Source organism: Rhinopithecus bieti, unplaced genomic scaffold (assembly GCF_001698545.2).
Source record: "Rhinopithecus bieti isolate Rb0 unplaced genomic scaffold, ASM169854v2 scaffold_23276, whole genome shotgun sequence".
Lineage (NCBI taxonomy): Eukaryota > Metazoa > Chordata > Mammalia > Primates > Cercopithecidae > Rhinopithecus > Rhinopithecus bieti.
Genome location: NW_016810868.1, coordinates 1861491 through 1887637, shown reverse-complemented (window position 1 = coordinate 1887637; position 26147 = coordinate 1861491). Strand labels below are relative to the sequence as shown.

Sequence of the window (26147 nt, the reverse complement as noted above, 5' to 3'; positions counted from 1 at the left end):
CCTCTGGACGGGCCCCGCGGCCCCACAGCCGCCTCAGGCAGGGCCCCCGGGGCTGCACGCGGCTCAGCAGCCTCGGCGCGCCGCCCAGCGCCGCCCGCAGCATCCCGCTCGCCAGCTCCGTCAGCCCTACCCTGGCCCCGCCCCGCCGCCATGTTGGAAGTGGGCACCAGGCGGAAGCGGCCTTCCCGGGCTTCCGTCCTCCGGCTTGGGGTCGCGCTGCGCTCTGCCGCCCCCTAGCGGCCTGATGGGGCCCTGCGTCCACGTGCAGCTCGCCTGCCCGAGGACACCGAGGGCCCGCAGCGAGGAGGGACGGCCGCGGGGCTGCGCGCGAGTGTCCGAGCGGGAATGCGGGTCACCCATGCTGTTTATTTAAGCTGCCGTGTTTTCTCACACTTCTACAATGCATGCATGTATTGTGTGTTACATGGTGAAATAGAACAGACCCTGAAGTTACACAGATGGCGTGTGCATGGGGGTGGCGAGCACCCACATGGCCTCCTCAAGCTGAGTGCCGCTTAACAAACAGCCCCCAACGCCAAGGCTGCCCGGCTGGGCCTTTCAGGGCACCAGATTCTTCGTTCCAGGCTAAGCCAGCGACGGCTCGGGGAAGTCTGCGCCCGAGGGCGTCGGCACCCCCAGGTGGCGGGAGGCCCGGCCGGTGGGTGTGCCCTGGACGGGGCCTGCACTGCGGCGGCTAGGAGCCCTCAGTGTCGGTGTTGTCGCTGCCGGTGGTGTTCCCCTGGTCCGCCTCCCCCTGCCGCCAGCCTTTCTGCATCTTCCTGAGGGCCCGCTTCCTGCGAAGACACAGGTGTCTCAGGCGCAGACCCGGCTGCAGCTCCCCAGCCCGTTTTGGAGAAGCCTGGGGGCCGCCCGCCTACCTGCGGTAGTTCTCAAAACTCTCCTTGAGGCGCCGTCGCTCCTTCTCAGGCGGCTCCCCGCTGCTCAGGCCTGCGTCCTGGAGAAAGGGGGAAGGCTTGGGCTCCGGCCGGCTCCCCTGAGGGAACCCGCCCTTCTCACGCGCACCCCCCGGCTCCTGTAACTGCAGACTGGTGGGGGGGCGAGGAGCTCAGACAGCCTCAGCTCAGCGCCAAGCTGGCTGCGCTGTGGGGCCTGCCTATACCCGGGGAGTGAGCCGGTGTGGGTAGCCTGCATTTCAGATGCCAAGACACACGCAGGAGGCCAAGCCACGCTCCGGCCTGGGCTCCAGGCCATTGTTTCTACAACAAAGCCCGAGGCAGTCCTTGCTCTCAGGACTCCTGTGTTCACCTACTCAGGGTTGACGCTGCATCCACTGTAAAGGCCCCAAAGAAACCAGGACCAGGCACGTCCACCTCCAAGCCCCCCAAAGCTGCTGCAGTACCCAAGAAAGGAGGGGGATCCACTTCGCGTCCCAGATACCGCACCCCAAGCACTGAGGGCAGAGACCTTGTGGTAGCCCCTCGGCCGTCGTCGGGGCCACTGCAGGGGGTGCCTAGGGCGAGGAGCCACCCTCCCTGTGATCGGTCACCCTGATGCCCACAGCTGGGGGGACCCCACCCTGAGGAAGCCTTACATGGGGGGTCCGCGAACGCTGTTCCTGGTGCAGAGCTGCAAAGGGCTGTTCCGGGCTCCCCCCACCGGCCAGGCATCCTGGAAAGGAGAGTCGTGCCTGTGGGGCCTGCCCACCTGCAGGGCCACATACAGCAAGGGTGCCCCACCCCTCCCCGGCATTGCGGACACCCTGTGGGCCTGGTGGAATCCCCACGTGGGTCCAGTGTAGACTCTACCTTCTGTAGATGAGACTGAGGCCTTACGGCCTCGCTTGCCCATCCATTACTCCAGGATGCTGCCAGATGCCAGCCCAGGCCCAACGCTCCTGCTAGTGACCATCCCTCCCCCAAGCTGGCTGCCCCCCAGGCAGGAAGGCCTCCCAGACCTCAGGGGAGCTTAAACCCTGGCCTGAGCAGCACTGTCCCCCATCACTCCAAAGCGTCTGTGGGCATGGCGGCCCTGGGGAGAGAGTTGGGAACAGCTACAGTGGCTGTCTGTGTCCTCCTGAGGCGGGGGCAGGGGTACTGCACAATTGGGAGAGAACCTTCAGGTGGCTAGACCCCCTCAGAACCCGCCAGGACCTGGGCAGACCAGGGGTCAGGACCCTTGGGCAGAAACCATGCATGTCCAGTCTCAGCCCTGCTGTGGGGAGGGCCAGGCCGGGGCCGTCCTGGCCATTGGCAGCCCCTCCTTAGAACCAGCCCCTCCCCTGCTCACCCTTGGACCTTCATGCCTGCCCCCACCCCTGCCACAGCCACCCAGGGAGATGGGGGCAGTGCCTGAGTTGGACTCCTGGGTCTGCTCGCCTCTGTGCCTACATGGGGGCTTGGCGTCCCCAGGTTCAAGTGTTCTGGGCTGTGGCCAAAGGTGCTGGTCTTCACTTCCCCATCTGCGGCTCCTTCCCCTTCCGCCTCTGCTTGGAGGCCACAGCCTGGTGCTCGGGAAGCTCGTCCAACTCCCATGCAGCCTCCCAGGGCCGTCTGCTGGGCCCTCCCCGACTCCCATCTGACACCACTTTCAGAGCAAACACCTACCCCATCACCACTACCCGCTCCTGGGCACTCGGGGGCTGCTCCCAGCCAGCCACCCCCGTTCTTCCCCAGAGAGGCACAGGGGCCTGTCCTGCCTGCTAGAAGCCCCCACCACTGCCTTACCCCCACTGCACTGGACACAGCAGGCCCTTGGCCACCCCTGCATTCGGCCCTGTCCCTCAAGCCACGTGGGGCCCCGTCTCGCCCCACTTTCTAGCTTTGTGCCCCTGGGCATTTGCTCATTACCACCTCCCTCTGCCCAGGAGGAAGCTTGGAGCAGCCGGGACAGTGGGCCTGCTCACCTCTGCACCCTGGGGGGCTGCCAGAGGGGCCCCACACTCTCCACCCCAGGGGACACTTGTCCCATCAGCTGGGGCCTGGGTTCCACTGGGCTCTGTAGTTTGTTCTCTGGGTGACCTTGGCCATTTTACTTATCTCCAGCCCTAGTTTCCGTCTGTGGAGTGGGGGTTGTGGGGGCTGAGACAGGCATTGCGGCACGGGCTGCCTGTGCTGAAGATGGGCCTCGCTTGGGGCAGCTGGGAGGCCTCCAGGTGCGCTGCCGTCCCCACCTCACCTTTGTCCGAGAGCTGGGTGTCCTCCAGGTCCTGGGGGAGCGAGAGCTTCCGAAGAGAGGCAAGATGTCCCCCGTTAGGTCACTCCGCCAAGGACCGGACCCGGCCACACAGCCCACCCCAGCCCTTGGCCCTCAGCTGGGTGCGGCCATTGCCGTCACCCCCTGCACAGAGCTTTTCAGAGACTCGGGTGCTCAGCAGACAGACGTGGGGGAGCCCAGCCAGGAAGGTCCCGCCATGAGGATGCAGGAGCTGGGCACTGACCATGCCTTGCCTTACCCCTTGAGCCGTCGGAGGCCTTAGCATTTGGCCACCTGCTCTTCCTCCACCGAGCCCAGCCCACTGAGCAGGGCCACGTGATGGGCAGTGTGGGGCTGTGCCTGGTGGCGGCTCAGCCAGGACCCCAGGTGAAGGAAGGCCAGCCTTGTGCCAGCTGGGGTCTCACTCACCTCCTGGGAACTCCTGGGTGAGCTATCCTCCAGGTCGGAGCTCTGTGGTCATAGAAAATGGGGTGGGTGGGCTGTGGGGGCAGAGGGCTCCCCAGGCACAGGGTGGGCAGGGCACACAGCAGGATCCTCCAGGGAGCCCTAGGCATGCTCTTAGCCATACCAGGCCCCCTCCATGCCCAGAACAACGTGCTAGGCTGCCTGATGGCCAGGCCCAGCCCCCACCCCGGCCCTGCAGCCCCATTTCCTGCTGGGGCCCTGAGCTGCCCCTGTGCCCTCACCCCACTGCGATGAGGGGTTCGGTTAGGTGGGGACCCGTCACAGAGGGTTGAGTCAGGAAGGCTCATGTTCCCCCGGCCCTGCATCCCACCTGCCGGCTCCCCTCCCAGCCCCAGGCCCCAGGCCCACCAGAACGAGTGTCTCCAGCTGCTGCCGCCTGAGCCTGCCCTCCACGGCCAGTAGCTGCGCCTCACGCTGGAACACCTGCAGCTGCAGCTCATCTGCCTTCTCACCCAGCTCCCGCACCTGCTTGCGCAGCACGTCCTTCTCCTGCAGGCCCCGGGCGTGCTGCAGGTGCAGCTCCTCCCGTGTGGCGATGGCCTGACGGGACAGTGCAAGGCCGACCCTCAGTGAGGCCCCCAAGCTCGCCCTGGGCCCTCGGCCTGGCTGCCCAGCTCCGAGCAGAGGCCCCGGAGGACGTCAAACCGCTGGGTGTGGAGGCTGGCCACAGCCCCTCACTTTGTGTGCTCTGTGGACATGAAGTCAGCATTTGAGGGATTGTAAAGGTGACCAGTTGTCCCTGCTGCCCTTCTGTCTTCTCCCAAGCCTGCACCCCCGGTGGACACAGCGTGTGCTGTGCACCCCCCCCCCCACACACACGTGCACATTTGATAAATTTTGGATGCAGCTTGATACGGAGACCCTGACTATCCATAGCTAAAACTCCTTCATGAGTGCAGCACTCTTTACCACCCCTGTCCCCACTGCGGATGCTGAGGTAGGTACAGGAGCAAAATGTGCAAACATGACAGCCTGACCAGCCCTGCAGCCGAGGCTGGGAGGCCCTCACCTAACTCGTGCCGCCTGGACTGGAGCAACGGCTGGCAGCTTCCCTAATCCCTGGCCAATGTGCTCCCGCACAGCCCCATGGGAGCCCTCGCCCTGGGAGCCACACCAACCCCCACGGGGGCACGACTGGATCTGCCCTTTTTTCCCCATCTTGGGGTGGGCCAGGCGTGAGTGAGGCTGCGGTGGGGCCGCGACAGGAGCTCTGAGCCTGTGCTGCTCTCATGGTGGCCAGGGCTTCCTTTATGGCCCCAAGGGTCTTGTTTTAAGGCTCCTGATGTGGACAAACTGCCGTCCAGAATTTTGCCAAAGCAGCAGTGGTGTCCATTGGAAACAACCTCCAGGATGGGACTCGGGACGGGACATAGGAAGCAGACACAGCCCTGCCCCGCGACGCTCCATCCAGCTCACAGCATGCAGCACTCGAGGCCTTGCAGGCCTCACTCCCGTGGCCCAGGCTGGAGTGCAGTAGTGCAATGGTGACTTGCTGCAGCCTCAGCCTCCTAAATAGCTGGGACCACAGGCATGCACCACCATGCCAATTTTTTTTTTTTTTTGAGACGGAGTCTTGCTCTGTCACCCAGGCTGGAGTGCAATAGCATGATCTCAGCTCACTGCAACCTCTGCCTCCTGGGTTCAAGCGATTCTCCTGCCTCAGCCTCCTGAGTAGCTGGGACTACAGGTGCCCGCCACTATACCCGGCTAATTTTTATATTTTTAGTAGAGACGGGGTTTTACCGTATTGGCCAGGCTGGTCTTGATCTCCTGACCTCAAGTGTTCCACCTGCCTTGCCCTTCTAGAGTGCTGGGATTACAAGCGTGAGCCACCACGCCCGGCCAATTTTTTTTTGTATTTTTTATGGAGTTGTGATCTCACCATGTTGCCCAGGCTGCTCTGGAATTCCTGGGCTCAAGTGATCTGCCCGTCTCAGCCTCCCAAAGTGCTGGGATTATAGGCAAGAGCCACCACGTCCAGCCAAGTTTTTTTTCAAGATTAAAAAAAACTACTGGTAAAACAAGACAGAATGTTTTCATTTTTGTAAAATAAAATCAAAAAGATATATAGATAGGTGATAGATGATAGATAGATAGATAGATAGATAGATAGATAGATAGATAGATGGATGACAGGTAAAAGTCTGTAAGGTGGAGCCGGAAGGTTGAGCACGGTTTTCTCTGAGAGCAGGCTGGGGTGGGGAAGTATTGACTTCATCATTGTTTACTTTTTTTTTAATGTTAAGTATTACTTCTGTCATTTAAAAAACAGGCCAGGTGTGGCAGCTCAGCCTGCAACTCCAGCGCTCTGGGAGGCTGGGGCCGGAGGATTGCTTGAGACCAGTAGTTTGAGGCCACCCTGGGTGACGTAGCAAGACCCCATCTCAAAAACAAATAACAAAGATTAAAAACTCCGTGACAACTGCCCTCAAGGAGTGTGGCCCTGTGCACCCACCCACGAGTGGGGTGCTTTGTCCCGCCCCGTGAGGCGCCCACCTGGTCCCGTTCAATGGCGACCTCCTCCATCTGCAGCAGGATGGCCTCAATGCGGTCCTTGTACATCTTGGAGTCTTTACGCAGGGCCAGGCACTGCAGCTCGAACATCTCCTTCTCCTCCATGCACTGCAGGGGGCGGCAGCTCAGCCCCCACAGGCCTGAGGACCCCCATTCTGGCCCTTGGGGTGTACTTGGGGGCAGGGGCTCAGGAGCATGTGGTCAGGCCAGTTGGGATGTGGGGGGAGGCCATAGGAGTCCCCAGGCCCCACCTTCCAGGCACGGAGTGGGAGGAGCTCAGCCCACCCAGTGTGGCTTGGCCCCCAGGAACCGCGTCGCCCTGCCTGCCCTCCTACCCGGAGGCGTCGGGCCTCGCCCTGGCGGAGGTCCTTGCGCAGGGAGAAGATGGTGTTGGCCTGCTCCTGGTGGTCCCGCAGCGCCTGCCGCCAGTCCTCCTCCAGTACCTGGATGTAGGGGCTGCTCCTGTCCAGCTTCCCCTCCTGAAGGGGGCAAAAGGCAATGGCCTGGCTGGGAAGGCCCCCGCTGTCCTGCCCGGGCTGCACCCGCCCTGCCTGCGGCCCCACCTGGACGGAGGCCTCCAGCTCCTGCACCCGGGCCTGGAGCAGGGCCTTCTCCTGCTGCAGCTCCCACAGCAGCTCCTGGCTGGGCCTCTGCTCCATGGCATGCCTGAGCTTCAGTGTGTGCTTGCGCTCCACCTTGCAGTCGTCCTCGGCTTTCATGAGGTTGTGCTTGAGCCGGTCAATCTGCGGAAGGTCCGGTGGAGCCCAGCTGTCCCCTCCAGGCGGTGACAACAGACCCACAGGGCCACCCCTGACTGCCCTGGCCTGTAGACCCCGCCAGGCCAGGCGAGGGGGGCCTGGTTCCCCGGGGGCAGTGGGCGCACCTCCAGCTGCAGGTCACGGTTCCGCATGAGCGCAGCGCCCTTCTCCTCGCTCTGGCGCGCCAAGCGCATGGCCAGGTCGTAGTTCTCCTCCTTGCAGCGCTTGAGCTCACGGCTGCTGGCCTCGGACTCCTCCTTGAGCCTCTGCACCCGCTCCTGGTGCTTGCGCAGCAGGCTGTCCTTCACCCGCAGCTCCTTGATGAAGTCATCCTTGGAGCTCAGCAGCGTGGTCAGGTCCTGCACCTTCTTCTGCAGCTTCATGACCTCGGTCATCAGCAGCTGAGTCAGGCCTGACTCCCCGGACGCGTCTGTGGGCCGGGCCAGCGTTAGACGGTGCCTGTGTTCCCCGGTGGCCCAGCTCTATCACGCCCTGTGCTGTGGCAGGAGCTCAGGGCTCCTAGGGATGGGGGCCGGGCAGAGGACCCAGCACCACTGCCCGCCCCCACCACCACCTCCCCCGTCACTCACCGATGATCATGGAGAAGACACGGGCCGGCTCCTTGCCCGTGACCTTCTTGTACAGCTGTGGGTAGTAGAGCTCCAGGCTCTCGAGGAAGGCCACGTAGCCCTTGTGGCCGGTCCGCTGCAGGATGTCCAGGAGCACGCCTGTGGGCCAGAGGGGCCTAACTGGGGGCGGGGCACAGGCGAGGCAGAGGGCTGGGGTGGGTGGGCCCAGGGGCAGGGACAGGTGGAGGCTGGGATGCAGATGAGGTGTGCTGTGGTCTGGGTCCTGGATGAGGCACACTGTGGGTCTTGGTACTAGGCTGGGGACAAAGTGCTGCCCACCCATCTCTTGGCTGTCTCAGGAGCCCCCGCTGTGGTGGGAGCCCCACTGCCCCTCTTGGCAGCACCGAGCTGGCAGGAGAGGCTGGGGGACAGGGTGGCCATGTGCCAGGGTTGAAGTTGGACCTCACTGGGAGGCCAGGGGCAAAGCCAGGCGGGGCTCTCCTGGGGTCGAGGATCAGGGTGGCAGAGCGTGCAGCCACCTCCAAGCGGGCTCCTTGGTTGGGTTTGGGGCCTGAGACCTGCAGGGCAGCACTGACCCACTTTCCGTTTGCGGATGACCAAGTTGGGGTCACTGAGCACCTGCTCCTCATCATCGGGGTTCAGGACCTTGCACTGCCGCAGGTAGGGTGTGATGCGTGAGGGGTCGATGACCGAGGTAAGCATCACCCGGAAGCCCTCCAGGACGCTCCAGCACTCATCATCGTTCTCGTAGTCCGACATGGCCTCAGCAGGCAGGCTGGGGAGTGTGGGGCAGCCGCTGAGAGCGACGTCAGCTCCTGCCCCCACCCAGGCCCCGCTCCCGCTCCTTCTCAGACGCTGGGCCAGGGCTCCCGTCAGGGCTGTCGAGGGGGTCAGCCTAGGGGCATCCAGGAGAGGTGCCCAGCTCCATGTCCCATCCCCACGCTGGATCCCTCAGGGAGGCGGCAGAGACACAGTGACCCGCTCCCCACCAGACCAGCCGAGGGCCCCTCCACAGCCTTTCCCAGCTCCTGCTCCTGCCCCCTGGCCATCCGTGTCACCCAGATATGCAGCGGGGGAGACACAGATGGGGTCTGAGAGAGGAACTGCCTCCACAGCATGACCCGCCTCTGGCCTCTGCCTCCTGGACACTCCCACCATGCCCTGGAGCCTACAGGGGCAGCCACCTCCATGGGTGGAGGAGCTGTGGGCACCTGCCTGGCACTACGGCCAGCCCAAGCTGGGTGAGAGCAGGTTGGCCAATGACCCTCCCACTAGGGCAGCAGCTGGGGGAGCCGGTTCTGGTAGAACTTCCTCATTCCCCTGACCGACGCCTGCTCACATCCCAGGCTGTGCCCTCCCTTCTCCACAGCCGGTTGTTGATGATGCAAGAGTGGCCACCCAGCCCTGCCGCAGCTGCCAGCGTCGCTGCACTGGCCGGGAAGAGCTTCCCACAGGAGCGTGTCTCTGTCACTCCCCGCCGGCCCCGCAACCCTGGGAGGGGCTGTCGGTGTTGCCCTGGGCTGGCCAGGAGTGCTGCTGTGCTGTTTTCTCCAGGTTCTTAGGTGCTGGGCACCAGTGAATCTCTGGACTCTTCTCCTGCCCCAGATGAGGCCCGACCCCCATCCCACTGGCTGAAATAAGAGAACTACCCATGTTGGGACCAGCCACTGCTGTCCCTTTCTGCCAGCGCGGTGGAAGCCTCAGCCGCTGAAAGCCACTCCCTCTGGGACTGGGACTGGGGCAAGGCTGGGAACAGCCACATGGTCCTGCCTCCCACGCAGGTCCCCGGTCCTCAGCCTCCAGCCCTGCTGGGAAATGCTGGTTTCCAGCCTAAAGGAGCTGGGTCACTACTCCTGGAGACACAGTTGCCCCAGACTTGGTCTTTTGAAGAATTTCTCAACTTCCCACTGTACTTTGTCAGCCCATTCAGGACAGTTTTGACAGACAAGAGGCTGAATAGAAACACCGGCCACACAGTGGACAGTCCTGGGAACACTGGGCCCCTTTCCTGCCTCCCCAACCTGAAATGCAGGGTCCCACCTGCCACCGTAATACCACTGAAAGGAACATGTCTCCGCCCAGTGGCCATGAAAGGGATGGGGCCGCACGGCGGAGGCTGCCTTGCTGCCTGTGGGAAGCCTCATGCTGCTCTAGGGGGATTAGCTCCAGGATCCTGAACTAAGCCGGCGCCGACCTTCTTGGTCACTTTTCAGAAAAGTACCAGACCCACCCACCTGAGGGTCTTCCAGGAGCCACCTGCACTGTAGACGCACCAGGAGCCAGGGACGCAGAGCCTCGGGGAGATGCTGCCCGGGGCTGCAGGGAGGGAGGAGTGCGCCGGACGCCTGTGCACTTCCTGATGGCTTCTGCTTAACTCCACAGTCCCGCCAGTCCTCCCACAGGGGAACAGTCCCTGGTGGCCTGCCTTCTGATTCGCCCAGCCCAGGAGGCCCGGAGAGGCAGACGGAAGTGGAAGTCGTCTGCCCTCCAAAGGAAAGCTGCTGTCAGCCCTCCCAGCCTGGCCGGGGGCCGGGGGTCCTGAGAATGCCCCAGAGGCCCAGCCCTGGCACCTGGCAAGTAGAAGAGACAGCAGAGACCCCCCAGGAGGCTGGATGAGGCCAGACCGCACCCAGTCGCTTTGACCTGGTCATAGGTTTCTGAAGGCCTCTTCAGGAGGGCATGCTCTGCCCTGTGCGGACACCCTTGCCCTTGCCAGCATCTCGGGACAGCGGGGCAGGGCATGTGCAGGGGGGCACACCGCCACACAGCATGGCCAGCACACGCCTTGGTCACCAAAGGGCTGCAGCCCACCTTATGGAGCCCAGGAGGCCACTGCAGCCTGCCAGGGGCCATGGCACCGGCCACCACCCAGCTGCACACGGGGGAGAAGCGTCCCTTTTCAGAAGTGTTGCTCGATATCATTATCCTTGTTACGAGGCATCCCTGCTCTTCTCCAGATGCACGTGAGGACTGAGGCCACTCCCAGGGTCCCCCAAGCCAGCTTCAGAAGCACCGGTGATGGCAGGGCACGGCTCGCCCCCCATCCAAGGACAACGGGCAGCAGAGTCTGCCCTGAACTGTGCACTTCAGCGTGTGGGCTGCTGGAGCCTCATCCCTGCAGGCTTGGGAACCCCCAGGCCCCGCCTCACCCGGTAAAGCTGGTTGAACCGAGTTGCCACCCAACAGCTTTGAGAAGGGGCCGCCAGGGTGGAAGGCCAGGAAGCTGGTGCGGAGCTCACCTACCCGTTCCCAGCCCCCGGCCTTCAGGCCTGACATCACGCATTGAGGAGTGGAGTTCGGGGTCCTCTGGGGCTCTTGGGAATGCCACACTCCAGGCTGGGCCCCCCACCAGCAGCATGAGCGAGTGTGCAGGCAGGAACGCCGTCCTGGGCCCTGCTGGGGGTGGGCCCGAACTGGCGCCAGGCCCTCATGACCCAGTGTTTCCCCAGCTTGTAAAACGAGGGACTCCAGTGATTTCGCTGTGGTGTCCTTAGGAATTAACACACATACCGTGTTCTCTAACCATATCGGAAGCTAAAAATCAGTAACAGTTATCTGGAAAATCCCTAAATATTTGGAAATTAAATAATACACCACTAAATAACCCACAGGTCAGAGTGGCCCCCAGGAGACTAGGCACTAGTTACTAGAGAACCAGGCACAGCAACACATGCTCAGGAGCGTGGCCGGCCATGGGACCGTCCTGTCTGCCGGGCGCCCAGGGCTGAGGCCCCACGGTGGTTCCAGTGAGGGAGTGAAGCCCTGACAGCCAAGGGCCTGGGGGCACTGTTGCTACAGAGATGAAGGAAAGGGAGTGCGGGGACACACGGAGAAGATGGGGGCTGGTCTTATGCCAAGAAAGGCCCATGCAAAAGGAACAGTGAAAGTTGGGGTGGCTGCCATCGTATCTGGGTATCCAGGTCACCTGTTCCAGGGAACCCCCTGGGTCAGCCGGGGAGGTGCGAGGGCTGGCAGCCATCTGGGGAGGGTGCCGGCTCAGCATGAAGAACAAAGCCACAGGTGCTTTCCATGAAATGGGTGAAAGCCTGCTTCTCTGCCGGGAGAGCAGCCAGGGTACAGGAGGCCTCGAGGACCCCAGTGCTGGGCCCCCAGCACCCTGCCTGTCCCCGAACTGCCTGCACTAGGGTGGCTCAGCCACCAGGCAGTGGCCTGACCCCAGTTGGGCAGGGGATCCCTGTACACTGCCCAGTATCTCAGGACAACAAAACCACAACAGCCTGTGTCCGGCTCCACAATTAAAAACAGAACTTTATTCCTCCAAGTGTTCAGGTGTGCACTTGGGGAACAGCTATGCCCCGTGCCACATGGTCAGTTGGCAGGCCTGCCTCTGTTCACTGCGGACCTGGTCGGTGGGTGGCCAGCAGATACTTAGCCTCTGGCTGGCTGCCTCTCTCGCAGGCTGGGGGTGGGCTGTTTCTCGTCAGCAGGGCCACGGGCTTCTGAGGAGTGCTTGTCCTGGAACACAGAACACCCAGATGTTGGGGTGCCCTTGACCCCAGCCAGACCTCAAGCAGTGCTGGGACAGACAGACAGGAACCAAGGCCACCCCAGTGCCAGTCACTCCTGGTCTGCTTGGTGAACCTGACCCACATGTGCCAAGGGCCAGGCCACCTGCTGTCTGGGCACCAGGGCCCCAGCAGTGAAAAGTCAGCCTGGTGGGCTGTGGTTGGTGATAGTGGGGAGATGACGGAGCAATGCACGGGAACCGGGCGCCACCAGAGCACAGCGGCCAGGGAGGAGCCCAGACCCCAACAAAGGTAGGGAATGAACCTGTGGTCAGGGGCGCAGTGGTGCCAAGGCCCGAGGCATGGGTGGCCAGCAGGAAGGATGTGGGTTAAATGCTTCTCCCCCTGGAGGGCCTCCATGACCCTGGACCTGCCCACCTAACCCAGCACGGCTGCTGTGGGCGCTGAAGGCGGAGCAGAGGCAAGACCCCCCGTCTGGACCACTCTGTCCCCTGGGTCGTAGGGCAGCGGCCTCCCCACTCAGGACTCACCTGCTGCTCACACCAGCCGCCTCCGCTTCCGGGTGTGCCTGGCATGCCGGGTTCTGAGCACATCAAGGTCGTCAACATCAAGGTCATTAAAAGCATCCAGGCAGGAGGAGGCAGAGCATCTGCCAGAGTCTGGGGGTCCCTGAAACGAAATCCAGGCAGTGGGGACAAGAGTGACCCCCATCCCCCGAGCCACTATGGGCGAGAAAGGGACAGGGAGTGAGGAGGGGCCCTGTGGGCGAGTGTACCACTTGGGACCGGGCACCCTCAGCTTGGGCAGGAGCCGCTCCAGGCACTCCTGGGGCCACACATGACTGTGCTCTCCCTCCCTCGGGGGCTCTGACCCCGTCTAAGCCATCCCTGTGGCAGGCCTCCTGCTCCCCCATGGGGCAGCCATCACACCCCGGCAGGGCAGGAGGCTGTACACGGATGTGGCACGGGGGCCCTCTTCCCCTGACTGGCCGGGGTCCTCTGCCCACTCTCGGGCATTGCTTTCTCCCTCACTTCAGCCTAGTGACTTGTGAAGCACAACCGTGGGGAGAGATGGAAGGCCTTCTGCCACATTCCCTACGACAGGCTCACAGGTTCAAGCTGAGGTGGCCTGCTTCTGGTGGTTTCTCAGGGAGGCCAGCCACCCGGCTGCTGGAAGTGGGCACCCTGGCACCAGGTGAGAAGGCCTCTCTGGGGCCCCATCCACGTGCTTTCTCCTTCAGGGTTCCGAACATGGTGTTGCCTATAGAGCTTGGAAAACTCTTCCCAAGGATACTCAAGAGAGGTGACAGCTGAGAGGGACCTTTGGGACCCCAGAAATCCAGGGACGAACACAGCCACTACCTTCCACTGTGCCCATGGCCCACCCTGCTCAGAGCTGGGTCAGCGTCCGTCCCAGAGCTTCTCACTGACAAGACCACCTGGCTGGGCAGCACCAGGACAGCCAGGGGCTCCTGCATGAGAATGAGGCCTCTCTTCTCTTTTCCACACTGCCCCAAAGGGAGGCCACTTCTGCAGAATCTACACGCAACTGGGCAGCTTCCTCCTCCTGAGACACCCAGCAGCCAGCCTTCCCGCCCACAACTTCTACCGGCCCCCACCCCACCGCTCTAGGCAGGCAAGGGTGCCCCAGGGACCGCCGCCTACCGTGGGGAAGTGGGGCTGGGCGCGCTCCTTACCTGAATGTGGCATGTGGCCGCCGTGCAGCCCGGCTGCCTGTCCCTGTCTGCGAGTTCCAGCTCGCTCAGGAGGTCCTCATCCTCACTCTCGGAGCTTGCTATCGAGGCTGCTGAGAGGGTAGTGCGGATGCCGTGGGGGGTCAGGGTGGCCAGGAGCGCAGGGAGGGTGAAGGTTGCCAGGAACCGTGCCCGCAACAGGAGGTAGGCTGGGTTGTCCTGGAGCTGCCCCCGCACCAGCCCCAGTGAGGCTTGTAGCGCTCCAGCTGGCCGCTCAGCCTCGCCCCCCGCCACCAGGGAGGCGGCCTTGTGCTCTAGGGCCTTCTTGTGGAGCAGGAGGCTGGACAGTGCTCGAAGGCTGCACAGGGCTGGGGGCTGGTAGGGCAGTCTGCTTCCCAGAAGATGTACCCGCACCCCACGCTGGCCCCCCAGCCACTGCTGTGTGGCCACCTCGCCCTCCTGGGACAGCAGGCCCAGGTCCAGGGCCCCCTTCTCAGGCCCAGGCTGGGGCAGGGATGGCTTCTCCAGGTCCAGAGGCCTCTTGGGCTCTTGTGTCCCTGAGGGGGACCCCAGCGTCCCCCCTGGCTCACTTGCTGGAATGACACCACTGAGGGGTGGCAGCCTCCTGGGCCATGCGGGTTCTGCTTCAGGGGGGTCAGTCTGGGAGGACGTCCTGGGTGCAGGTATCTCCCTGGCCACCTGGGCCTCTCCAGGGACAACAGCCACACTGTCATCCACTTCTGCAGGACTTTGGGAGGCGGCGTGTGTGGGAGGGGCTGGGGGGTCTGTCCTGCAGGAAGGCTCTGGTCCCGAGTTCACATTGGCTGGGGGCTGCCAAGAGCTACTCAACGCTGGGGCCCTGGGGCCCTGGGCCGCCTGAGCTTCAGTCAGGGGAGGCAGCAGAGTGGCCACCAGCCCTGTGGGGCCAGGGGTCCCTGCTGGACTGGAAAGGCCCACCACAGCTGGCACAGGGAGAAGCCCCTGGGCTGTGAGCACCCAGGTGACAGGCAGGGGGACACTGGCCGCCACACGTGGCCCTCCTACGTGCGTCAGGCTAAGGGGCTGGATGGGCAGTGGGGTGGGGCTGGGGGCTGCAGGGAGAAAGGGTGATACCTCAGGCAGGCTCTGCCTCTGGGATGCAGTGGGGGCCTGTGACTGTCCGAGACCACTCCCAGGGCAGCTCACAGAGACCTGGCTGGGGTCCAGGCCAGGGGCTCGGGAAGCAGCAGGGGCTGTGCCCTCGGTCCCTGTGAAGGCAGGAGCGAGGGGCAGGGCTTGTATGGTGGAGAGTCTGTCGTCCTTGGCTGAAGTCCCAGCCTCCTGCCAGGAGCCTGAAGTGCCAGGCTTGGCTGCTGCGGGGGTCCCATGCCCCGAGAGTGGAACATTTGAGACAGTGGGACCCAGGGCTGGGCGGCTGTGTGGGGTGTGTGGGAGAGGGGGCTGGAGGATCACAGGCGAGGAGACCAGCAGGTGGGACGGGAGCACCACTGGGCCCCGGGCGGCCTCCCTGGCACGGGCCTCCTGAAGCCGTTTCTCCTGAAGCCGCTTCTCCTGAAGCAGCTCTGACACAGTCTTGGGCTTGGGCCGGGGGCCAGTCGGAGCCAGTGGGGATGCCTGGGGGAGGGTGCCCTCCACCTGGCTGGACGCCAGTCTTCGGCTCCCTTTGTGGCTGGCACTCTTTGAGGCTTCTTGAGCTGGCACATTTGGGAAGAGATGGCCTGTGGGGAGGAAAGACCCACACTTGATGAGCCCCAGGCATCTGGCCCAGGGACAGCCCCTCGCTGCCATCCCCTCATCAGGAGGGATCCCGTGAGGAGTCTAGGGCCTTGAGCCAAGTAGGGGTCAAGTGGCACGTCCTGGGTCTCCTGAGTCACAGAGCTGCCCCAGAACCCAATGCTCTGGTCAAAGCCAGGGCAGTGGGCACTCTGGGAAGCCCAGCCCATTTAATGCTGGCTGAGACCAGCTGGGAGCCCAGGCCTTGCCCGATGCTGCCGGCGTTGGGCACGGGTGCACCCTCGCTCAAGACGACCCCTGCCTCCGGGCCCCATGCTGAGGAAGCCTCGGGGCTGCAAGGGGAGCCCAAGGAGCGCCAAGCTGGCCCAGCCAGACTCTCATCCCTGTGGTGGGACTCGAGGGATCTCTGTCACCAGGGGCCACAGGCTGTGCTGCTTGGGGGCTGCAGGTGAAAGCCAGGGCCAGGTGAGACCTCTTCCCCACCAGGGCAGAGAAGCAGAGGGTTACCTGGGGTGCTCTGAGCACTTGAGGGCACCTGGAAAAGGAGAGGAGAGTCAGCAGCTCAGATGTCCTTCGCGGGCCTGGACCACCTCTCCTAGCATTTGGGCTGTCCCCTGCCACTCCCTGAAATGGGGACGAGGCCCCAAGGGCTGCTGCTGGCCTCTCACACGCCTCTGCAGGAACTCCGGGGCCACAGGAGCAGCCCAGCGTGTGGCCCAGCAGGCAAAGGCCTGGCCTCGTGCACCCCCTCAGTGCAACTCCTCCCAAGGGCGCCCTTGAGAGCTCTTCCGGGGTGTTGGGGGCAGGGTGGGGTCCACCAGGAGAGGCAGGGGGCTGGGAGCATGGAGGCCCAGGGGTACCCCAATGCTGTCCCTGCTCCTCCAGTGAGTGACACTGCTTTGTCACCCCACCCCCAGGTGACGGGGCTCAGGGGTGAGGCCTCGCTGAACTTGTGTGTTTGGTTTCTGGAGCAGAAAGGCAAGAACCAGACACCCCCAGCAGACCACCCATGTTCATGACCACCCGGCAGGGCTATGGGGGAACACAGGCACGTGGGCCCCAGTGTCAGCCCCGACCTGCACCTGCCTGACCTCCCCTGGCCTCTCAGGGCTGTGTCCCCTCAAGTGGGAAGTACAGATGCCTCTCCAAGGGGTTATGGCGGAGCGGGTGGGGCGGGCAGGGGTCACCCTCACTTCTCACCCCAAGTGCCTGCTACCTGCAGAAGATGCACTGGTGGGTCCCGAGCACCAGCCTGAGGCAGCCTGGGCGGCAGGGCCTTCCTCTCTCGGACGACCTCCAAGCAGCCGGCAGTATCGATCTGCAACAGCTGAGAGACACGGGAGGCGGCCTAACCGCAGCTGCTTTCGGTAGCAGCTCAAAAGCTCCAGAGGCCTAGGCAGAGCCTGGGGCAGCCCTGAGGCTGTGCCAGCCTCCCTCCTGACGCAGACACGGGGGAGGCAGTGAGGCTGTGGACATCCAGGAGGGCCTCCCATGAGCCCCAGGCCTGCTCTCCTCCCCTGGCATCTTCCACTCATACTGGGGCCCCGGGCACCCCCTTCCCCAGACACTGTTTAGTCTGACGGGGACAGAGCACGCTGTAGCCGGCACCCCTTCCACATTCACTTGCTAACAGTGTAAGGCATGGAAAGTGCATTTTCAAGGCTAGAAAACTTTAGATAACTAGACTTAGAGGAATGAATCTATTGCAGATTTCAAAACTTCAAGAACTTTTTACAAGGCCAAGCAAAACGAAGCTCTGCCCAGGTAGCTTACCTGGGTAAACAGGGTGAACACAGGCGTGCTGGCCAGGCGGGCCCGCTGCAGCTGCTCCCTGAGGCCGTCCGCTGCGGGCACAGGAGGAGAAGTGGAAAGCGGCCCCAGCTCCCACGGGCACAGGGGCACAGGTAGAAAGCGACCCCAGCTCCCACGTGCCTTTCGAGGAGGCTCTGGGAGCCCTCAAGACTGGGAGCCAGGCCAGGGTGGGAGGGAAGTCTTGGAACCAGCACCCTACAGCCACGGCTGGACAAGGGTGGGCCCTCCGAGCCCTGTCACCACACAAAACAATGTTAGTCCAGCTGCCACGTGCTTGGCCCAGGAAGAGTGGTGGGGCAGGGAGGGAGGGCTGGCGCTGACTGGGTGTTCTGAAAACCTTCAGGGATGGGAAGCTGACCAGAGGTGGGGCCCACCCCAAAAAGACTCCCCTGCTGAGGCCACTTCCCCATGACCACCATCTGCCAGGCTGGATGTACTCTTCACCCTCACCCCTGGCCCCAGAAGGCCCCCAGAGGAGCCCCAGGCCATACCTTGAGTCTGCACTGCGGCGGGTCTCTGGGGCACCTGTGTGCAGGGCAGGACAACGTCCCCAACCCAAGGGGTCACAGCCAGCAGCAGCTTGCGGTTCAGGAGCCTCCGGTGCAGAGCGTGTCTCCAGCGCCGCTGCCCACTCTGGGTCCCCGCCAATGCACATGGGACTGCGGCCACGCTGTCACCAGAGCTGACCCCTGGGGACGAGGTGGGACAGGGGCGGTGTCTCAGCTGCTCTTTCTGAAAGAGAAGGCGGCACCTGGGGCCCCTGGCCAGGCTCGACCCTGGAGTGGACCCTGCCCGGTGGCCAGTGGCTGCCCCTCCACCCCCGTCAGGGCATGACTGGCAGGAGAGGGAATCACTCAGGGGGGGACCAGGCGGGTGTGTGGTGGCATGGGTGCAGGTGTCTGCTGGCAGGCCTCACCTGTGTGCGGTGCCCTCCGGAGCAGCCGTGTTTGGCCCTGAGCACCCTCAGCACCGGTCTCCAACAGGCACTGTCATCCTCCCCCTGATGAGAAAACAGCCTGGAGGCAGGGCCACATGGGTGTGTGGGGCACCCGGGGGCCTCCCCCCTCACCGCCCACATGCAACCGCCTCTTCACGCAGCTACCAAAGCATGGCTGTGCACAGCTGCTCTACCCTCATGGGAACGTCCACCATGGGAAGTGTGGGGGTCTCCAGCAGGGCCTCCCTGCAAGGCTGGCTCCTGGGACACTTAACAGGGTCCCACGCCCGCCAGTCAGTTCCTCAGGCTGACAGCAGCAGCCCTTCCAGGTGACGCCCTGTCCTAGGGAGATGCGGCTGTGTGGCAGCAAGTGCCATGCACTTGACTCTGCCAGACGCTTCAGTGTCCACTGTCCCCTGCCAAACAATTCCCAGGACAGACGAGCCTGTTCAACTCTGACGGCTCCCACAGGCACGGCCAGAGATGGCCTGCACCTAGGGCCTGCATGGTGAAGACCCACTAAGACGGGCAGACGCACCACGAGCCAGGCTGGTCCTAAGTGGGTGGACAAGGCCCTTCCCCAGGGGGAGGGCCTCCAGGTGCACAGGGGCTCACGGGAGGGAGGAGGGGCTCCTTCCCCACTGGCCGCCTCCCTCCCCAACCCTGACTTGGGGGTGAAACGTTTCAGAGATGCCTCCAGGTACAAGTGCCCATTCAGCCATATCCCTGAAACAATCAACGAACTGGGAAAAATGGAGGCTTCCCCAACAGTCCCCCACCACACACAGCTCTCTAGAGCTCAGCCAGAGCAGGCGTGTTCTGACGCGCACGAACCCTGGGGCCCCTGCTGCTGCACCATTCCCGAGCGTCAGCCCTGCGCACAGTGACCAAAGTACATTTCCATTGGCGCACGGGGCCAGGGCCTACCTCGAGGGCCTGCTTCTCTGCGCCCACCGGGTGAGTGTCTGCCGAGTGGGAGGCCTGGGCAGCTCTCAGGGACAGGGCTGTGGGGCCCTGGGCAGGGTGCCTGCGCTGCCACTCGTCTCCTCTCCAGGAGCCGCGGCTGTGGCGGAAGCTTCCTTGCTGCCACCTTGGCTGGCACTGGACCCTTGGGAGGGCTGAGGGAGGCAGCGGGGGGCCTCCCAGCAGGCCCCTGGCCCCCCTCTTCTCCATGGCTGGCTGGTGCTCTGCCTGGCAGGAACCCACAGCATCCATGTCCGACCACATATCGTGGGACACGCAGCGCTCTGTCACCCTCCTCAGCCTCTGCCTGCTCTGCTCTGCACCTCCTCCTCACTGCTGCTGCTGCTGCCCCTTCCGCTGCCGCCACTGCCACTGCTGCTGCTGCTGCTGCTGGGCTCCACCGGATGCTGTGACGGGCCCTCCGCCGCCGCCTCCGGAGACCCTGCTCTTCTGAGGGGGAGGAACGGCTACTTAGGAGGCCTGCGACCCCAGTTCACCCATTGACGGCAGCCAAGCAGGCAAGCCCTTTGGGGGAGAGGCCAAGCGGGGGCGCCTCTGGGGTAAGGGCAGCCAAGCTGCTGAGGCAAGGTCTCCCTCTGCCCTGGGCCACCCAGAATAAATGGCCAAGGCCAGAAACCGAATGCCCCCCCTCCCTCCTCCTGCCCCTCCCACCCCGCTCCTATTCCCTGCCTCCACCTCCTCCCTCCTCCTGCCCCCTCCCCCCTCCTGCCCCCCGCCCTCTGTCTCCCTGCCATCCACCTCCCGCCTGCTGGACCCCCCGTTGACCAGGCCGTGATCTGGTTTTCGACAAGGAAAGAGCGAAAGGCTCACCCCCATCATGATCTTCCACTTGCTCAGACACTGGGAGCCGGACCGATGGGGCAGTTCAGAAGCTATTTTTGCCCAGTGACCTATAAAAGCCAAACCCCATGAAATGGTTTCATCCAAAGATTCTTCCCCAAGACAGGCTGGCTGTTCCCCAGGAGACTTGCTGTGGGCCCCATCAGAGTGGGGCCTCCGGGGCACCCTCACGCTGGGCAAGAACCAGGGGTCAAGCATGTCGGGCACCTACAATTTGGCAGCATGAGATTCTCACTGGCTGCTCAGCCCCTTAGGAAAGTTCTGCCAAACGTGTAACTGAGAAGGAGAATCGTCCCTAAGCACACACAGGCCTCACATATCTGCTGCCCCCAAGGCTTCCGCACCAGCCACCTCCCACGATTCTTGCTCTTCACAGTGTGGGGCAGCGGGAGAAGCACGGGTGCTGCTCTCACAGGGCAGGGCCGCACTATCTGGTGTGTCCTTGAACATGGCAATACCATAGCTAGGATTCACTCTAAGGAGACATTGCAAATGTAAGTCAAGACTTAGCTATAAAACAGAGCTCACTGGGTGTGGTAGCACACACCTGCAGTTCCAGCTACTTCGGAGGCTGAGGTGGGAGGATGGCTTGAGCCCAAAAGTGTGAAGCTGCAATGGGCTATAGTCGCGCCACCACACCCCAGCCTGGATGACAGAGCTTGCTCTGTCTTTATCTTGATCTCTTTTCTAAGAAACAAAAAACAACAAAAAAAAAGAAACTAGAAGAACAAACTATCCACAACTTACCAACACCGTATTTTCCTATTAATTCAATTAACTGTTCCTCTTCTTTCAAATTCCACCGTCCCTTTTTCAAGCTGAAATGTAATCTCCTAAGATACCTGAAAGTGACATGAAAAGCAAAGAACATTTTAGATGCTAAGATGCCACCCACTGCTGTCCCAAGCTGCTTCAGTGGTTTCTTGAATACGACACTGAAGGCGCAATCAACAAAAGAAAACGATAGAGAAAGGAGGCCTCATCAAAAGTAAAGCTTTTGTGTCTCAAAGGACACCATCAAAAAAGTAGGCAGACCACGTACAGGCTGGGAGAGAACGTTTGCAAATCACGTGTCCGATAAAGGACTTGTATCTGAAACATACAAAGAACTCTTACAAGTCAATAATACCAAGACAAGTAACGTTAAAAATGGGCAAAGGACTTAAAGAGACACTTCTCTAAAAATCTATTTCTATGAACAGTCACCAACCACATGAAAAGAACCTCCACATCAGCCACAGGGAAGCAAACCACGAGACGCCACTTCACACCCCCTAACATCGGCCACAGGGAAGCGCATGTCAAAACCATGAGATGCCACTTCACGCTTGCTAACATCGGCCACAGGGAAGCGCATGTCAAAACCACGAGACGCCACTTCACACCTGCTCAGACGGCTAGAATCACAGATCACAAGTGCTGGTGACAGAGTGGAAAACTAGAACCCTCATAGGTTGCTAGTGGGAATACGGAATGGTTCAACCCCTTGGAAAACAATCTGGTCATTCCTCAAAAGGTTAAACACAGCGTTACCACTGCCCCAGCAATTTCCCTTGCAGGATACAGCTGAGAGAAATGAACAGATATCTATGTAAAAAAGTGCAAGTGAATGTTCAGAATGCTTTCAGGGTTCATCCATGTTGTACCAGAATTTACAGAAATGTGGTTATTTATATGAGAATCCCACTCTTTTTTTTTCTGAGACAGAGTCTCGCTCTGTAGCTCAGGCTGGAGTGCAGTGTGGCGCGATCTCGGCTCACTGCAAGCTCTGCCTCCCAGGTTCAAGCGATTCTCCTGCCTCAGCCTCCTGAGTAGCTGGGATTACAGGTGCCCACCACCATGCGCGGCTAGTTTTTGTATTTTTAGCAGAGACAGGGTTTTACCATATTGGCCGGGCTGGTCTTGAACTCCTGACCTCGTGATCTGTCCGTCTTGGCCTCCCAAAGTGCTGGGAATATAGGCGTGAGGCACCGAGCCCTGCCAACCCCTTTTTAAGGCTGAGTAATATTCCCTTGTATGCAAATGTTGTTTTCCACTCATCTGCTGATGAACACTTGGGCTGTGTCCGGCCTTTCACTGTTGTGAACATTGCTGCTGTGGACACTGTTGTATTTGAGCTCCTACTTTCAATTCTTTTGGGTTTTATGCTTATCAATCTTGGGGGTGTAATTCTATGTTTAACTCTCTGAGGAACTGCCATGCTTTCCACAGAGGCTGGGCCACTCTACAATGCGCAAAGGTTTCCATTTCTCGACATCCTTGCCAACACAGTGACTTTTTTTTTTTAATTAGCAGCCATCCCAACGTGTGTGTGGTTTTGACTTGCACTTCCCTAATGACTCATGACGCCGGGCATCACTTCACATGCTCACTGGCCATCTGTGCATCTTCTTTGGAGAGACGGCCACTCAAGTTCTTTGCCCGCGTTTAGATTGGGTTGTTTTTGTTGTTGAACGGCTTTCTTTTTGGGGTGATGAAATGTTTTACAATTGATTGTGATGATGGCTGCAGAGCTCAATGAATACTAAGTACTAAAATCCACTGATCTCTACACTTCATTTTGTTTTGAGATGGAGTTTCACTCTTGTCGCCTAGGCTGGAGTGCAATGGCATGATCTCGGCTCACTACAACCTCCGCCTCACAGTTTCAAGAGATTCTCCTGCCTCAGCCTCTCGAGTAGCTGGGATTACTGGCATGCGCCACTATGCCCGGCTAATTTTGTATTTTTAGTAGAAACGGGGTTTCTCCTTGTTGGTCAGGCTGGTCTCAAACTCCCGACCTCAGGTGATCCGCTGGCCTCAGCCTCCCAAAGTGTTGGGATGACAGGCGTGAGCCCCTGAACCCGGCCTTCTATACTTCATTTTAATTAATTAATTAATTTGTATTTTCTTGAGACAGAGTCTTGCTCTGTCACCCAGGCTGGAGCGTTGTGACGCAATCTCAGCTTACTTCAACATCCGCCTCCCAGGCTCAAGCGATTCTCCTGCCTCAGCCTCCCACGAAGCTGGGATTACAGGCGCCATCCCCACCACGCCCGCTTAATGTTTGTATTTTGAATAGAGATGGGGTTTCGCCATGTTGACCTGGCCTCAAGTGATCCGCCTGCCTTGGCCTCCCAAAGTACTGGGATTACAGGCGTGAGCCACTGCACCCAGCTTCTGAACTATGCGCTTTAAATGAACGCACTGCATGGCGTGTGAATTATCTCAATGAAGCTGTTTTTGAAAGCACAACAAGCAGGAAAAGGAGGAGCTGCAGCTGCCGTCTCAAGTGGAGCCTGTGCCTTGCTCTGGGCAAACAGGCAATAAAGAAGTCAGGGTTGGAAAAAATAGCTTATCTGGGCCAACCCTGGCACACCAAGCACCCACAGGCCACGCCCTGCTCCTGCGACAGCAAATCACTCCTGGTCGCTGTCGCCCAGCCTGCCCACAGCCTACACGAGAGTGAAGCTCGCCAGTGACCCACACCAGCCCCTCCCTCACCCACCGCTGTGCGACTCACCGATCTCGGCACTGGGCATCGCTCCTACCTGGCACCTCTTCCCGGATTTTAAACCAATCCTGCTCCCCATATTTGGCAACAGCTTGAAGCAACTTCTGCAGGAAGGGACAGGCAGACAAGTGAAGCCTCTGCAGGAACGGCCACAGCCTCGCCACCCTGAACCCAGTCAGAGAAGGGACCACCGTTGAACACAGCTGCATTACCTTCCCAGAGCCCAGCTCTCCTAGGACCCCGCACACTTACAGCGTCTTCCTCCGGGGCCCAGTTCCCCTTCTTCAGGCCGGGATCCAAGCTCTTGGTCCATCGGTAAATCAGCTGCATGGAGTCTCTCCCTTCCATATAGTAAACAACTAGAGACAGAGGGACAGGGAGGTCCTGTGAGGCCAAGACACACACCCTCCATACAGTAGACAGCTAGGGACACAGGGGTCCTGTGGGGCTGACACACCCACCCTCTGTTCGGTAGACAGCTAAGGACAAGGGGGTTCCATGGGGCCGAGACACCCACCCTCCAGACGGGTCACAGAGAAAAGAGCTACTTTGGCCAGGCGCAGTGGCGTCATGCCTGTAATCCCAGCACTTTGGGAGGCAGAGGCCAGCAGATCACCTGAGGTCAGGAGTTCGAGACCAGCCTGACCAATATGGAGAAACTCCGTCTCTACTAAAAACACAAAATTAGCCAGGCGTGGTGATGCAGGCCTGTCATCCCAGCTACTCGGGAGGCTGAGGCACGAGAATCGCTTGAACCCGGGAGATGGAGGTTGCGGTGAGCCAAGATCATGGCATTGCACTCCGTCCTGGGCAACGAGAGCAAAACTCCATCTCAAAAAATAAAAATAAAAAGGAAGAGTCGCTTTAGCCGCCAAGAAGCGAGTGTGGAACAGCCAGGACTCGCTAAGCCCTCGCCTGTCTTGTTGCCTCTCTGTGAATTTTCCCTGCAAGCCTCCAGGGTCCTGATGTGGGGCCTGGGACAGCCTGAGCCGGCGGGGGGGCGCTCACTTCTGCGGTAGGGGATGTGGCTGCCGACGCGCATCTCCTGCACCAGCTGCGTGAGCATGCGGTCCTCCTCCTCCGTCCACTCCTTGCGTTTCAGGGCTTTGTTCCGCTGCTGGAATTTCTGTAGGCACTGGAAGGCACTGCGGCTGGTCTTCCCAAGTCCCAAACAAAAGCAAATGAGTGTTACTGCGCGGCAGGATGCCCAGATCTGGCTCTGAGTGCCCCGGGCACAGATGGGCCCGTGAGCCACTGGAGTGACCCTTCTGCAGACTCCAGCTCTCCTCCCAGACTCCTGTGGGCTGATGGAGAGCACCCCACAGCAACGGTAAGAGACACTACACTCACTAAACAGGAGCAAGAAGGACCAGGTGAGAGAGGAATCAAACCTTCACTTAAGAAAATATTTTTAAAAAATTCACAATAGGTAACTGATACGACTCCAAAACCACACTGCAACTCACTCAACAGGAACTCCCAGCTTGGCAAGGGCTGGGAGATGCACTGCTCTGGGTGTGGCGTGTCTTCAAATGCAGCTGCACCTTCTCTCCCTTCTGGAGCTCTAGGGCACCTTGCAGCGGACGTGTGGGGTAGCGGAGGTACAGGATAGGGCACCTCGCAGCGGAGGGTGTGGGGCAGAGGAGGTACAGGATAGGACACCTCACAGCGGAGGGTGTGGGGCAGAGGAGGTGCAGGATAGGGCATCTGGCAGCGGAGGGATGGGGCAGAGGACAGGACAGCCCTTGGTGTGGTGTCTGTGTCTCAGAAGACACCCTCAGAAGGGAGTGCCTCAGAATGACTCTCCCAGCTTCCCTGCGTGGCTCAGCTCAGCAAACCCACCCTCAGCCCACACGGTGGACCACCTGCCCAGATCTCTTCCTCACGCATCTCCTTATGGGAAGGGGTTTTCCAAGAGCTGATGAGTGTTACCTGAACCCTGTTCTCTGAAAGTGAGCTGCTGGGTGGCAGAGGGCGCGCAGGGCTGGACGTGGAGCTGCTGAACTATGAGTTTTGCTTCCAAGGCTTTCTTCCCCACCAAGTCCTTCCCAGCTTGCTACAGCACAGGTCAATCTGAGACTCATTCACCACAAACAAAACCACCACCCCGGGGTGTGCGAGCTGCAGGGCAGTCGTAGACAACATGTGTGAACCTCGCCTCCACGCCCACACAGGAGCGCTCCTGGGAGCATCAACACACTCGAGGCCTCACCCGTCCTCCTATACTCAAGCTGGCGCTTCCCAACCAGTGGAAAGAGAGACCCTCCTCACACCTATCCCAAGCTTGCCGAAGAATCTGGGAAGGCAAAGGACTGGGGGTGGGGCGGGATTCAGAGCTGGCCCCCTGCTAGGAGAGCTGAGAGCAGCGGCTCTCAAAGGGGGCTGGAGGGAGGCTGGAGTGAGGCTGGAGGGAGGCTGGAGGATGGAGGGAGGCTGGAGTGAGGGTGGAGGGAGGATGGAGGGAGGCTGGAGAGAGGATGGAGGGAAGCTGGAGTGAGGCTAGAGGGAAGCTGGAGGGAGGCTGGAGTGAGGATGGAGGGAGGCTGGAGGGAGGATGGAGTGAGGCTGGAGTGAGGCTGGAGGGAGGCTGGAGGGAGGCTGGAGGATGGAGGGAGGCTGGAGTGAGGGTGGAGGGAGGATGGAGGGAGGCTGGAGAGAGGATGGAG

The 26147-nt window shown here is 61.1% G+C and overlaps 3 protein-coding genes across 7 annotated transcripts in view; all 3 read right to left on the bottom strand.

Moving 5' to 3' along the window:
• Positions 1 to 306, bottom strand: part of DNLZ (DNL-type zinc finger) — a 2471-nt gene extending 2165 nt beyond the window's left edge. The window contains exon 1 of the mRNA XM_017893139.1: positions 15 to 306. Within this exon, the coding sequence (XP_017748628.1) occupies positions 15 to 103 (89 nt within the window). The 5' untranslated portion in view covers positions 104 to 306. The remainder of the gene's footprint in view (positions 1 to 14) is intronic.
• Positions 307 to 346: 40 nt separating this feature from the next.
• Positions 347 to 9900, bottom strand: CARD9 (caspase recruitment domain family member 9). Of its 5 annotated transcripts, none has more exons than XM_017893134.1 (13): positions 9736 to 9900; positions 8077 to 8396; positions 7502 to 7639; positions 7037 to 7341; positions 6717 to 6896; positions 6489 to 6632; positions 6136 to 6261; positions 3988 to 4179; positions 3583 to 3624; positions 3136 to 3181; positions 1553 to 1629; positions 879 to 955; positions 347 to 794 (listed from the first exon to the last, which is right to left on the bottom strand). In XM_017893134.1, the coding sequence occupies exons 2-13, from the start codon at positions 8258 to 8260 to the stop codon at positions 695 to 697; spliced, it is 1611 nt and encodes a 536-aa protein (XP_017748623.1). In that variant the 5' UTR covers positions 8261 to 8396; positions 9736 to 9900; the 3' UTR covers positions 347 to 694. The 5 variants fall into 5 exon arrangements, 4 of the variants coding, with proteins under 4 accessions (XP_017748623.1, XP_017748622.1, XP_017748625.1 ...); XM_017893133.1 differs by having other exon boundaries at positions 8077 to 8276; XM_017893136.1 differs by having other exon boundaries at positions 8077 to 8276; positions 9775 to 9900.
• Positions 9901 to 11742: 1842 nt separating this feature from the next.
• Positions 11743 to 26147, bottom strand: part of SNAPC4 (small nuclear RNA activating complex polypeptide 4) — a 26804-nt gene continuing 12399 nt past the window's right edge. Inside the window, 17 exon segments of the mRNA XM_017893194.1 lie at positions 11743 to 11977; positions 12519 to 12657; positions 13685 to 15399; positions 15923 to 15950; positions 16632 to 16742; positions 17189 to 17259; positions 17719 to 17978; positions 19021 to 19157; positions 19160 to 19383; positions 19386 to 19449; positions 19451 to 19521; positions 19524 to 19574; positions 19955 to 20038; positions 20736 to 20830; positions 23491 to 23585; positions 23734 to 23840; positions 24490 to 24637. Of these exon segments, the coding sequence (XP_017748683.1) occupies positions 12526 to 12657; positions 13685 to 15399; positions 15923 to 15950; positions 16632 to 16742; positions 17189 to 17259; positions 17719 to 17978; positions 19021 to 19157; positions 19160 to 19383; positions 19386 to 19449; positions 19451 to 19521; positions 19524 to 19574; positions 19955 to 20038; positions 20736 to 20830; positions 23491 to 23585; positions 23734 to 23840; positions 24490 to 24637 (3393 nt within the window). The 3' untranslated portion in view covers positions 11743 to 11977; positions 12519 to 12525.